Source organism: Microtus ochrogaster, linkage group LG7_11 (assembly GCF_000317375.1).
Source record: "Microtus ochrogaster isolate Prairie Vole_2 linkage group LG7_11, MicOch1.0, whole genome shotgun sequence".
NCBI lineage: Eukaryota > Metazoa > Chordata > Mammalia > Rodentia > Cricetidae > Microtus > Microtus ochrogaster.
The window spans coordinates 134,665-148,458 of NC_022032.1; the positions used below are offsets into that span (position 1 = coordinate 134,665).

The 13,794-nt window shown below is 42.4% G+C and overlaps 1 protein-coding gene across 1 annotated transcript; it reads right to left on the reverse strand.

Annotated features, from left to right (window-relative positions):
- Positions 1-10,192: 10,192 nt before the first annotated feature.
- On the reverse strand, positions 10,193-12,952 carry LOC101996911 (beta-defensin 15-like). The gene is made up of 2 exons (XM_005362619.2): positions 12,876-12,952; positions 10,193-10,356 (listed from the first exon to the last, which is right to left on the reverse strand). The coding sequence occupies exons 1-2, from the start codon at positions 12,922-12,924 to the stop codon at positions 10,193-10,195; spliced, it is 213 nt and encodes a 70-aa protein (XP_005362676.1). The 5' UTR covers positions 12,925-12,952.
- Between the last annotated feature and the right edge of the window lie 842 nt (positions 12,953-13,794).

Genomic DNA, 13,794 nt, shown 5'->3' on the forward strand with positions numbered 1-13,794 from the left:
TATATATATATATATATATATATAGTTTAACTGGAGTTACCCTACAGAGGGGATCAAGCCCCTCCCAGAAGCTATAGGTTACCAAATAACTTTTACTTTTAAAAATAATTCATTTCCCTTCTAAAAATGGAATGTTGGTTGCCAAATTCATCCTCTAAATATATCCACATTAAAACCCATTTTCTTCTATCCTTATTATCAGATTTACACATCATCCCAAGGACAAAAATCGTGACTGTGGGGACTGGAAAGATGATTCGGCGTTCAAGAGCTCTTGCTGCTCTTACCCCTCATGTTTTGTTCCCAGCTACCATACGGTGGCTCGCAACCATCTGAAACTATGGTTTCAGGGGATGACACCCTCTACTGCCCTTCATGAGCACCAAGCATATTTATGGTGTGCATACATCCATGCAGACAGAACGCACATATAAATAAAAGAACATAATGAGGACTATGTCCCTCAGTGCTACGTCTGTATGAATTTGACCCTCTCTTAGTTCCTTGAATTAACCTTATAATCATAATTATAACTTATAATTAATCAGACCAAGTGACAGGAAACAAGGAATCGCCCGGGGCACTTTTGTCTCTAGTGTGTGTGTGTGTGTGTGATAATTAATCAGACCAAGTGACAGGAAACAAGGAATCGCCCGGGGCACTTTTGTCTCTATTGTAGAAAGGAATCTACACGTACACCGAATTAGTTCTTAGCGAGCACACATTGTTACTCTTGCTTCCTCTGAGTTACACTGCAACTGGGCAATGCAGACACTGCCGTGACTCAGTCTTCCAAGAAGTGGCTGAACCCAGATGTCCAGAGAATGAGGAAAAGTGTAGAACGTGGTAAGAGAGGCAATACGTGTCACAAGTCTCATAAACATGGCTGATGGAATGGCCTCAGGGGCAAACCTGAACTCCAATATGTTGGACTGACTGCCTTTGTCCTTCCCTTACCTGTGAAGCCTGCTGGCTGCAGGTGAGAGAGAAGTCAGCTTGTTTCCGAAGTGTTGAGCCTCTGGCTTCTCAGATCCCTGGGTCTCTAGGCCAAGCACTCCTTAAAGATGCATCCTCTTAATGAGCTGTCTTACAGAGAAACAGAAGTGCTAACTACCTACAACAGGTGCCTCAGATAAGAACATAGCAGGCAATGACCAGAATTCTCTGTGCTGAGAGTTCTTAGGAGTTAGAGGACGATGGCGTTGAGATCCAAGCAGGGAGTCCCCAGAATGCTTTCCTACTTCCCTCAATGCTTAAATACAGTGGCCTCGTGTACCATCCTGTCACCAACAAGCACTTCAACCCAACAGAGCCATGTCTGAGACCCTCGGAGAAGATCTCTGCTCATCAGGAGACTGTGCCTTGTTTCTCTGCCTTCCTCGTCTGCCTAGAAAAGCTGATGTTATTTGGGACTGCTCCAGGAACCTAGTCTGTTTCATCAGGAAAGCAACAGAACCCGTGTTTATGAACTCAATCTCACAGTGGTTTCCCTTCTTACTCTAAAAGATTTCTTGGGAGCCATGGTATCAGTTCCCGCGACCTAAGTAGCAAAAACAAGCCAGGCCAGAAAAGCCCAGGTCATAAAGTTGTAATGCCGACCACACATACAGACAGGGAGAAAAGGTTAGACGTGGTTGTCATAGGTCATAAAAAGCCAACTTGGGAACAGCATTGACTGAACTTGCCATCCGTCAGCTGCCTAACTGACTTCGGGTACTGAGGAAGAAACAGATTTCCCAATGATGGGGAAGTCTCAAGGAATGAACAAAGCAGAGGGATCAAAGCTCTGGAAGACTTCCATGGTTCCGTGGGAGGGAGGACATTGTGTGTGCAAGCTGATGTGGAAACGAGGAAGACCGGGCAGTCAGCTGTGCCCCAAGTGGCTCTTGAATAGCCTGAGGTATTGCTGGCTAGAGCATCTTCCCACCAGGGTACAGCTGGAGTCCATGAAGATCCTGTCATTGTTTGGGATTCTGTAATAAACGGCTTCTGCAAAAAGATCATGAACGAGATGATTAATAGATCTGATGGTTCAAAATTGACCCCAAGAGGCCATTGTGTCCACTTCCTTGTCCAAAATCAGAAATGCAAAATTTACCTCAGATGGGTGACAAAGATATTTTTTATCGCTTGTGAATCTAGTGAGGCTCTACAACCTTCCTGGGTTGTAGTCATATCATTTTAAAGTCTTTATCACTTTAATGTTTAGAAAGTTCTGCCTTACATTAAATTTATAATTCTGTAGCATTTAAGTATTCTACAGAATACAGCTCTATGCTCAGGAGATATGGTGCTGTACAGTCATGCATGTCCTGAGGCATAGGGCATTTGTTCCTTAGCATGTATATTTCAAATTTAAGAATAAATGTAATGATTTCATGGGGAACCGATAAAGATAAAATAATTAAAACCACCAGTGAGATTTACATTGGACTCTGTATTGATTTCAAATAGTTTTAACAATGAATCTTGTGCAAAATTATATGAACATTTGTTTCCTATGAGGACAGAAAGCTACCTTTGAGGATTTTTTTTTTATCTTTTCTTTGGTTTCTCACTGCTTTTGTCTTTGTTGCATCTTTGTTTTAATATCCCTTTAAGTAAACATACCGTAGCTTGCTTAGTTAGATATGGCTCTCTTCTTCACACTATGGTGTTTTTCCCAAAACTTCAAAATGTTTTTGTGATCACCTGGGGGATAATTTCTGAGATGCAGAGCAGCTGAGATGACAGGAACATGCATTTTGAGTCTTGTGTTCATACAGATAGATCACTTCATAAAGTCTTTTGTAGGTTTTCTGTGCTTCTACTGTATGGAGTTTGGCTCCTGGTTCAGCTGGCTTGAACCAGGATTACTCACAGGTGTCCCGAGAGCACAGAAACCAGAGAGGAGCTTTAATGGGGCTACAACAGCTTAGAGCAGCTCTCCCCTTGGGTACCACACAAGGACAAAGAGCACAAGGTCTAGCATCCAGGTCATGGAGGGAGAGAGAGGTTTGCTTACACACAGTTGTCTTGCAAGAAGTTTGTCCCTATGTTAAGAACTCAACTTGTAGGCACGGTGTGGTGTTTTCTTAGCACTGGAAGGGTAAGGTCAGGAGTTCAAGGTCATCTTTGGCTACAAATGGAGTTTGGGGATGGTGTAGGCTACATGCATTCCTATCTAAAAGTAAAGACACTTTACAAACAAAAAGAAGCTCAAAGTTTACAGCTACCACCTGAGTGATTGGCTTGGATGTGGAATGGATGAGGCTTTGTATTTTGAAGTCTTCTGAGACTAGAGGGAAATAAGAGCAGGTTTTGCTTTTTCTTATCTTCTTTTAGCATGTATATTTATAAAGACGTATGTGTTTCTCTCTCTCTCTCTCTCTCTCTCTCTCTCTCTCTCTCTCTCTCTCTCTCTCTCTCTGTGTGTGTGTGTGTGTGTGTGTGTTCTTAATTCATGCTGTCTGCAGCTATAAATGTCAGTGAGTGGAGACAGGGGGTGAATCTTCAGGTTGTGTTTCATTGAGAGCTTGCTGTCTGAGAAGACCAAGTGCTAACAGCTGAATCAGACTGTCTTACATACCTTCCCCAGCCATCCAGCTTCAGAGCAGGTTGGAGGATGTTGAAAAGAAGCCAGCCCAGCACTGCCGGTCCTCCTTGAGCTCAAGATGCAGGACTGGTGATGAGTCACCTTTCTGAGACTTGTGATGTCTGTACTTCTCTCTGGTTCTTGTTCTTACCTTCTTCCTCAGTCTCTAGAGGGAAAAAAAAAGGAAATCTAGGGCAAGGGGTGGAAAAGAGATGAGGGGTAGCAAGGGGCGTGGAAGACCAGGAGAATGAAAGCCACAAAAACACACCCTGTCTGAAAACACCATAATGGAATCTAATACTTAGAATAAATTCCTTTAAAAAATAAAAACACTAAATTTTGTAAGAAAGAAAAACTTAAAAGAATGGGTTTGAAAAATATCAACTATACAGAAAGAAGAAGAAAAGCAATTTGGAAGGAGGCACAGGAAGAGGAAATTCAACTGGTGCAAAGGCACAATTACACAGGACCAGAGTCTAGATCGTGGGGTACAAGGATTCCAGGAAGAATGTCTATATCATGTATCCAATACCTGCTGACTTGGAAGAGCCCAACATTCTTACATTCACAAAAGTCAACTGTATAAGACAGGAATATGTTAGTCTACTTGACTTGTATACCTTCAGTATGGATACATATATCAAAACACCCCACCCTTAATTCTGTACACTAAGAAGAAGGGGAAAGTTGGTATGCTGTTAAGGAGGTCAGCTACCATTTCCATCCAAACAGGAAGAATTAATTTTTAATCATATTAGGGGTTAGAAAGAATGTGGAGAATTTCCTGTTTAATACACTGCTGATAGAAAGAATAATAATTCTCTATCTAAAGAGAAATTTGGGCACATATTGTAACAATAAGTACATACTCTATGACCCAACAATGTTAACTTTATTACTTGAATCACTTATTAGGGATAACTAAAATGCTTATCATATAATTATATTTATTATCAAAAGATTATAAGCTAATAAGTGATAGTAGGTCCATCCAAGAAATGGAATTTATATAGTCACTGATAAAAAAGCACATTATGTGTAAAGACCTCCAGAATGACATTTTAAAAGTTGTATAAAAGTGATCTTGCAGTTGAATTTGCATAGCATTTTCTTAAATATGTTCTTTGGAAATTGGAGTATGTAATGAAATGATGTGTAATATTAGATAATGAACTTCTAGAACTGAACATACAAGGAAGCATATTACATCTGCAATAGGTGGTGTCCAAGTTCACTGAAGAACATTCCATGCCTTATTAATCATGGCTCAGGAATGAAAGGGACCCAATTAGGAGACAGTAGATTGAAGTTTTCTTATTTGAAAAGATGAGCTGGACAAAGGGATTCTACCATATAAGGCTCCCTTTTTTATCCAGTGCTATGGAATGTCTTTCTGTACACTGCGAATATGTGTTGCTCTCATTGGTTGATAAATAAAGCTACTTTGGCCTATGGCAAGGCAGGATGGAGCCAGGTGGGAAATCCAAGCAGAGATACAGGAGAAGAGCAGAGTCTGAGAGAAACCAGTCGCCACCAAAGGAGCAACATGCCAGAGCACCACTAGTAAGCCATGGACCATGTGGCGATACACAGATTAATAGAAATCGGTTAATTTAAATATAAGAGCTACTTATTAAGAAGTCTGAGCCATCAGCCAAGCATTTCTAATTAATATGAAGCCTCTGAGTGATTATTTGGGAACAGGAGGGTGGGAGAGAAACCTCTGATTACACTCCAGTCTGCCAAAGTCATCAACTGAGCAGGAAGGTAGTGGCCCTCTTCCCAATGTACTTGGCTGTGTTTGGTCATCTCCACCCAACCTGCAGGTTCTTTAGAAAACCCCCAGCTCTCTCCAACTTCTTATTCCCTTTTTTCTGATCACACTGGCCTCTTCACAATACTCTTAAAATATACCAAATAAAGGTGGTCCTCAATGCGTTGTCTTTTACTGTTCCATCCCCATGGTATCCATGTCCACCATGCCCCGACATATTAGGGTTTTATCCAGTGTCTACCTTCTCAGTGAGACTCTAAAAATCAACATTCTGCCTCACAGTATTTCCTTCCCTGATTTTCTTCTCTCGTTGTATTTGCTGTTTTTTAGCATGCTATGTATCTTACTTACAGATATTTATCATGGTTTGCCATGACGCTAGGAATATAAAATACATGAGCACAGTGAGTTTGCTAATGATTGTTTGAAACCAATAATAATAGCAACTGAAGTAAAGATGATGTTTGCTAGATATTTGCTGAGTAAGTAAATGAGCAGATGAATGAAGAACAGAAATAATACTAGATTTAAGACTAATAATGAAATACCTATACCTGCTTTCTTACAGGGAAGGTTTTAAATTCTTCCATGCCTCCATCTCAGCTTTATTCCTTCTTTGAGTATGTCTCACATGGACATGCATTCCACCGCTCCACCCTCAAGTTCATCTTACTCACTATCTTATTTCACAAACACACAAAATGCCTCCCTGAATACATTTTTGTTCTCTTCACTTAAAGAACACTGACCTCCTACAACTGAACATCTGAGGCATTGTTGCTAATAGAACTCAATCCTCAGTCAGGAGCCCAACTGTCCCCCGCTTACCAAGGTATGGTAGCTCAGAAAAGAAGGAAGAACAGAGGAGTTATGCATCACTGCTTTTCAGGACCACTTCCCATTGACCTCTATGACTCTCCAGTCCACCAAACCATCTCCAGTCTTAAGTTTTAGAATTGTGTTATTTCTGGCACTTCAATTCGTATGCTCCACCGCCCCCAGAAAGTCATTTTCTGAATTATGTGGGGGGGGGATATTCAATCACCTGTGAACCCTAAGTTTGCATTTGTATTAATTAAATAAGACTCACTTTGGGTCAGGAGGCTGAGTTACCAACTGGTTGACAGAAAGTAGTCATAGAGCATCAGAGGGCATCCAGGAGAGACAGAGAGACACAGGAAACCATAGAGAGGGATTTGGAGTGGCATGGCCTTTTCTGGTTTGGCAGAGCAGAAGCATGAGCCTTTTAGAGATGCCAGCAAGGAGAGGTTAGCTAGTTGTGACCCAGCCTCTCTGAGCTAGCAGGATTTCACCCCAGCCTTTGAATCTTGAGACTTATTTATAAATAGAACAACAGAGATTTAGTTAAAGATACCTTTAGTGGTAGCAACAGAACTGGTGCCCGTGGGAACAGAACTCATGCCAGGCTACAGCCTGAGCAGCCAGGCGACTACCAGAGAAGCAGGCCTGTAACTGCGAAGCTGCAACTGCTGGCTGAAATAACAGTAGATTAGGGGGCAGGCACTGTGCCGAAGTTAAAACAGCAGAAGTAGAGATTCTTTTTCCCAGAAAGGCATCTCTAACAGGTTTTAGCACTTACTGATAAAAGACTGCAACTTGGGGTTTTCATTTCCTCTTTTCCCCGGGTTTTAATACAACATTCAACTCCTCGCTGGACATCTGCGAACGCTTTAGAGCTCAGTGCATCCAGAGCAATCTCTCTGTGCCCTCTCTTGTGCTGTGTGGGTAGCTTTGGTTAACATAACTCACCTCTACCCTGTTGTTCCTCCTTCTCCGTGGCCACCAGTCCCGTGAACTCCACTTCCATAGAGTCGTCTGGTGAGTTCCTCTCAACTGTCACTCACCTTTAGTCATGATTGATTGACTTTCTCCAACTTCAATGGCTGCAACCACCTCTCCCCTGGTCTTTTCGCTTCTCCTCTCTAGTTCATTCTTAATTCTGTCGTTAGAATGAGCATTGAGAGGCTCTGAGCATCCTAGAGCACCTGCTACAACTTCCTCTTGTTCAGCAGTCCAAGATGTTGCTATCTGATTGCCTTGGCGACATCTCACCAATTCCTGTGGGAAGCTCACCTGCTTCTGTGAGTTGACCTCCCTTGCAGCCCTACTTGAACTCTCCCCATCTAATTGACTAACCAACTCCTCGTGTCCCTATTCCTTTGTGCAAACCCCACCCTATGTTCGGAAATTTCTGTTCCCTCTCCCAACTTGACTAGTTTCTAGTCATCTTACAAAACCTTCTCAGATTTCCCCAGGAGCTACTTCTTAATGGTCTACCAGTACTGTCTGAAATACATCCTTGTTAAAGCATAAATACAGATGTATTTTTCTGTCCTTTCAGATATTTATTTCTGTATCTTATTCATGTTTTTAATTCATATTTCTTAGGACGCATGACAAAAGAAAGCAACCAAAATTATTCCTGAAGTGAGAGAACACATTGTTTGAATGCTTTCCTATGAAGGTTTATCACAGCCACCTCTTCCGGCATGAATGACGTGACTTTGAAGATGTCTCTGAAGTTAGCGGGCCTTTTGTAAGCTAGTTTGTAGACAGCTCTTGTTATTTGATTTTGTCATAATAAAATGTTTAGATCGCCTGACATGGGTAGAGATGCCTCCGCCTTTCTCTGTTTAGCCGCCTCTTCAGGGCTCCCACACCTGGAAGGACACCGCAGTTCAGGTGAGCTGGCAGGTGTGCAGGCCTTCGGCTTCAGTTATTGGCGACATCAGTTGTACGTGTGCAGCAGGTTTCATTCTTTCTCAGATGGTTACATGTATTCTTTATGTATGTATTTGTTATTCACTTGTGTGGGGCAAAAAGGAAAAAGAGTGGCATGAGGAAGCTGGGCCAAAAACAGTGGGTCCGAGTACCTCAGCTACAAAAGGCTCCACGTTTGTCTTGGACATCCTAAATGCACCTGCCGCGAGTCCCTAACTCTAAAACTCGGTGTCCTCTGTGTAACATAAGATAGGGAGGAGGAATTCTTTCTCTTGGGTAGCTAACGACACCAGCGCATCTGAGACCCCACCACATTGACTTCTCCCCAAAAGCCTCATTGAGAAAATGGACTCTGTACTCTAGAACTTTGATGCCTTCTGACCCACCCCACACTTCCACACCCAAAGTGGCAATTGCCGAAAGAGCCTGACCCCCAAGACTAAGCCACCTTTCTGCTTTACCTGGAAACAGCAGGACCACAGGGGGAAGGCCGACAAAGAAGGGACGGGCTCTCTGTTTCATGGCTGCAGAGGGGACTGCCGGCAGAGGAGGACCCTAGGTGCGTGGGTAGCAGCTGCAGGATCTCTTATAGCTGTGCTTAGAAAGTGGGCTGGGAGCCTCCAGACAGAGCGCACAGCCACAAAGGTCACCAGAAGACGTGTTAGTTCCCACACTGTTCCCAGAACAAACTTTTGAGTTATGTGGGGTTTTTTTTTTTCAGGAAGTAAATAATATGCCTGAATGCTTCGGATGAGCTTGATGAATAAGAATCCAGGATTAAATTAAGATGGAAGGCATGGAGAGGAAAAAATAAACGTTATTAGCACGTCTCCAGTTTCCCCGGTTACTTTTCAGTGCCCCTCCCCAAGGCATCAAAACAGTGATTAACAGAAGGCTACCATGCTGATTCTATGTTGTCTGTAGAACACGTGGTTTTAATGGAAAAATATTGTGCATAAAAAACTTAAAACATCCCAGCTAGGAAGGGCTCCAGGCAGTCACAGCCGTGAAGATTTTCATGACTGCTCTTTCTTCTCTTGCTCAGTCTCTTTCTCTGTTCTTTACTCCTCCCTTGCCCTTCATCTCCTTCACTATCTCCCTTTTCATTTTAAGTTATCTGAATCATCTTCATTTTCCCTTTCTCCTTCATTCATTTTACTCCTTGGCACCTCCTGGTGATACTGTTAGATCCAACTCAGTTTTGCAGAAAAAAACGTTTTACAGTTGAGCCCAGGTTTTCTCTTGCAGTGATAACCACACAAGAGGCTCTTCTCCCTTTTCTCCATTCTCTCACCAGGCAGGCGCCTTCCTCTCGCTGCCTTCCCTCAAGCGTGCGTAGCCAAGGAAACAGAATCCAGACTAAACCCAAGTACCATAGGTCAAGAGTTATTTTAAATAAATAAATGCCCAATGTATTTTGCATGGAAGCGGTGTTTTCCGTTTTAAATGGGTGAAGTTATTAAGTATAGAGCAAGCACAATAAATGAACAAAAAATAAGCAACAGAAAGACATTAGAGCATTGGCATGGAAACTGCCTGAGAACAACCCAGGCATCAAAGCTCTCAGCTGGAGGGTGTGACCAAGAGAATCCCAGGCAGAGCATCTCCTGGGTGATTTGTGTACTGTTGGAAGGGGAATCAAGTTTGTTGATGGTCATGTTAGTGAATAGTCTTCTCTTGAGGGCTTAATCCCTAGTATCACCCGGGTGAAAACAAACCACCGTAACAGCAACAACATCAAAACCAACTAGATATAAAAACACAATCAGAGTGAACTAAAGCCAACCATTATACTACTGATAACTATTAAAAAAAATAGCTGGCTTCATAGAAGTGGGCTGCTTCTTACTTTTTTCTGTGTGCCATCTCTGTTGCTTACATGGTTCTTGGCTGTTGTATTACCTCTCTGGAACAATTGCCTCACCCCAAAAGCATAAAAAAATAAACAAGAATAGAGGGACCGTAAAGTTTAGATAGCCATTCTTGGCCTTCTGAAAGAAGGAGTTAACAAGCTGAAGAAAAGCAGCCATTTATTTTCATTGGCATATCTGCTTCCAGCAGATGCCACAGCAAAAAGACACAGCTAGGTCATCTCTGAATCTCTATGTAGCCGAATCGTTGCCTTTGCTCCTTTCGCATGGCTGGACTGTCACACAGCACTTCAGAGACTTCCGACAGAGAGAAGTAAGCTCTTCATTTTTCAGACAGTAACCCGTGCATCTCCCATTAAGCTTGCTGCACTTCTCATCGAAGAAAGCATTCTTGGCTACAAAAAGAAGAGATACCCCCACTCAGGTTAATTCTTTTTTCAAATGTGGCTAATTATCACTTGTGATTGGTGTTTGACGTCAGCAACAGTCTCTTTACACGTGCTGGTTCTCTAGTAGATGAGTTACTAACACGAGCATTTTCTGTGCGGCATCGCTGCCTTTTGTCACACTAGGTAAAAGATCAGAAAGAACTAGGTAATACTTGGAGAGTTTTGATTAGGACTTTGGAAGACAGAAGCTGACATCCCTTTATACAAATCTGAAGAGGAAAAGAATATCAACTCAGCTCATAAATACTTTCACAGCTAGGAACTTCCCTAAGATACTTTCAAAGACTGCTACTCTGTAAGGGTTGAGAGCAAGGCCCGAGAAGGGGGAGATGACTCAAGACTGTATTAAAAGTGATAGCTGTATACATAAAACAAAGGTTTAATGGAGTAGTCAGAAAATAAAGAGGCCTGTAGACTATCCAATTCACAATGGTGGCCCAGGCAGATTGAAGCCAAAGAACATCTCTGTCCATGGGTTTCTAATGGGCCATCACAATACCCAAGTAGAGAAAGACATCTGATTTCTCTACCATGTTCCAGGATGCCACTGTGAAAGTCAGACACTCTAGGGGAAGTGGGAGTAGTTGAGACAAGCTCGCTGTGACTCTTACTCATTATCTTACTCATTATTTTTCATGAAATTTTAGTTCTTGCATTACCACCTTGTCCGCAGCATTCACAAGAGCAGACCACTGCATGTTAAAGATAGACACTCTGTCTTACCAGGATCAAAATCTCAAGAGTTGCTGACTTGCAGTACATGCAGTGGAGGTATCCAGTGTATAGAGATTCCATTTGATATGAATGCATGAAGTTGCTAATTTAAATTTATGCAAAACATATAATCCAGGGGTGATGACCCTCAACTGTACTGGCCATGAACTACTATGGGACCGTCGGTTCGCAGGTATAAGTGGCCCATGTTTCAAAGCCCCTTGAAATCTGGCTTTCACTGCAATATTTAACACTTTCTCTGCTCTCCTAATATAGTAAGGCTATGTCAGACTACAAGTTCAGGACCTTCTTCTTCCAAGAGTCTTTGTAGGACATCCAATTTACAGTGATGAACCAGCAGTTTTTGGAACAAAAGAACATCTTTGCTGATAGCTTTCTAATGGGTTCAAATGGAGTCTCTACACGTGTGATGCATTTGGTATGATAGATAATTTTATAGTGGATAATTTTGCGTTGTCTTAACTAACTCTGTAGTACATATGAATGGTTGTAATACCTCTCATCAACCCCAGTGTTCACATCAGTGCCAGGAGGATGCAGGATAAACCATTCATTCACTGAAGGGCTAGATCTCCAGATCCTGATGCAAAACCCATCACATAGACTTGTCACAACACAGACCAGGGGCACACACAAAATGGTGAGCAACACACATGGGCTGCTACATCACTAGAACCTGGAGTAAAGTTAAATTCACGTTGGCTCCCAAGTGTCCCTTCACTCAGCTCCCTGGAATTAGGACCTGTGCCTTAATTTTGGAGAGGATACAGCTACATCTTTTCAAAGTTGCCAGAAGTGTGAGAGAGCCTAGAGAGTTCCAATGCGGGAAGGATATCCCACATCTCTCTCTGTGTAACACAGGGTACCAATTCTGCCTTACCTGTATGTCCCTGAAATGAACCTTCTAATGCGGGAAGGATATCCCACATCTCTCACTGTGTAACACAGGGTACCAATTCTGCCTTACCTGTATGTCCCTGAAATGAACCTTCACCCATCTGAGTCTGTCTGCATGAACGTGTGTGTGTGTGTGTGTGTGTGCGTGCGTGTGTGTGTGTGTGTGTGTGTGTTTAGGGTAAATATTTCAAACTAAACGAGAAAAGCCTGAGTATCATTAAGTTAAAAGTAGAACAGAAATTTTCTTGAAGGCACTGGTTTCAGAGAGCTCAATGCATTTCTTTATCAGGAGTCTGCAACAGAGCATCCATCTTTAGATAAGCAGTAAACAAGTGGTCGTCTCCAGTGTGGTCTTTTGCCTGATGCCATGATGGACAAGGACATGGATATGTAGTTCCGTGGCTTTCCTCCTCCTTTCTTTTTCTATCTATTTATGGCCTATTTACTCTTCATTTAAAACACATTTGAAAAATCTGGGGTTTTCTTTTTCATTTTAATTACACCTTTAATTTTTGTCCATTATTTTTGTTAATAAGCATAAACCCAGGCATCAAAAGTATCTTTCTTCATGTTCTGCAACTTATTCAAACCTATGACAACTTCTCATAGATACTAATGGAAAATGCAGTGTATGAGTATGTGGTTATTGATGAATAGATGATGATTCATTGCAGGAAAGTTACCTTCTTCAGTAACTGTTCTCTTTCAAGGCAACAGACCAAAGGCATCCTTCCGTCTTAGGATTGATCACACCTGGGCATTTGCAGGATAGACCTTGTGTCTGGGCCAACACCTTAGATAACCCTCCATATAAAGAAGTTTGCTTTCTTTACCTGGGTCCAGAAAGAAGAGAAGAACAAAGAGAAAGAAGGATGTCTTCATGACCTGGAGGACGGTGAGGGGTCAGCACAGTATCCGTGGGAAAGGACAGCAACACCCACCTTTATACATTTCTCCAGACTAAGATTCTTGATCAGTGAAGCTTACATAATGAGTGAACCCATGCCGTGCTACACGGAGCCTACCTGCCACAGTGGGTGTCTCTCAACCTACAGCTGTTGCTATTCTGGTTCTGGAAAGTTCCCAAGAAGGAAAATAGGCATGAGAAGAGAACAGAGGTGGGCACAGATGGATGAGTGGGGACAGGGGTCATGGGAGACGAATCTGGAGTCCAGCCATTTTATTGCTAAGCCTGACTGTGTTCCTTAATAGTGTCAGCTCTCGGGTGTAGTGAAAGTGTAAGCATATGACAGTTAAGAACGGGTGCGCTGTGGTCAGGTGGACTCTGAACTCCAAATTCAATCTTTGCGAACTGCGCACGCTGGGCTAAGAACGTGACCTAAGCATGCACACTATTGTTTGTTTTAAATTCTGGACTTTGCTATATGCAGCCCATTTCAAGTGTTACTCATCTTACTTTAGCTGGGGGTTTCTTGTTTTTGTTTGTGTTTGTTCTTTTTTTTTCAAATTTTGCACAATATATTTTGATCGTATTCTTTCCTCTCCCATAACTCCTCCCGGATCACTACCCACCCAACTTCGTGATGTCTGATTCGTGTTGGCCAACTACACTAAGCATAAGGCATGTCCTGGAGTGTGGTTGATACACCCATCACTCCAGTGACAAAAACTGATTCTCCCTCTTCCAGAGCTATCAATTACACACAAATAGCTTCTTGTCTAGGACTGAGCCTGGTGCCCGCTTCCCCTGCAGTGTGCTGGAGCTTTATTTGTTAAACTAGCGCTGGTCTT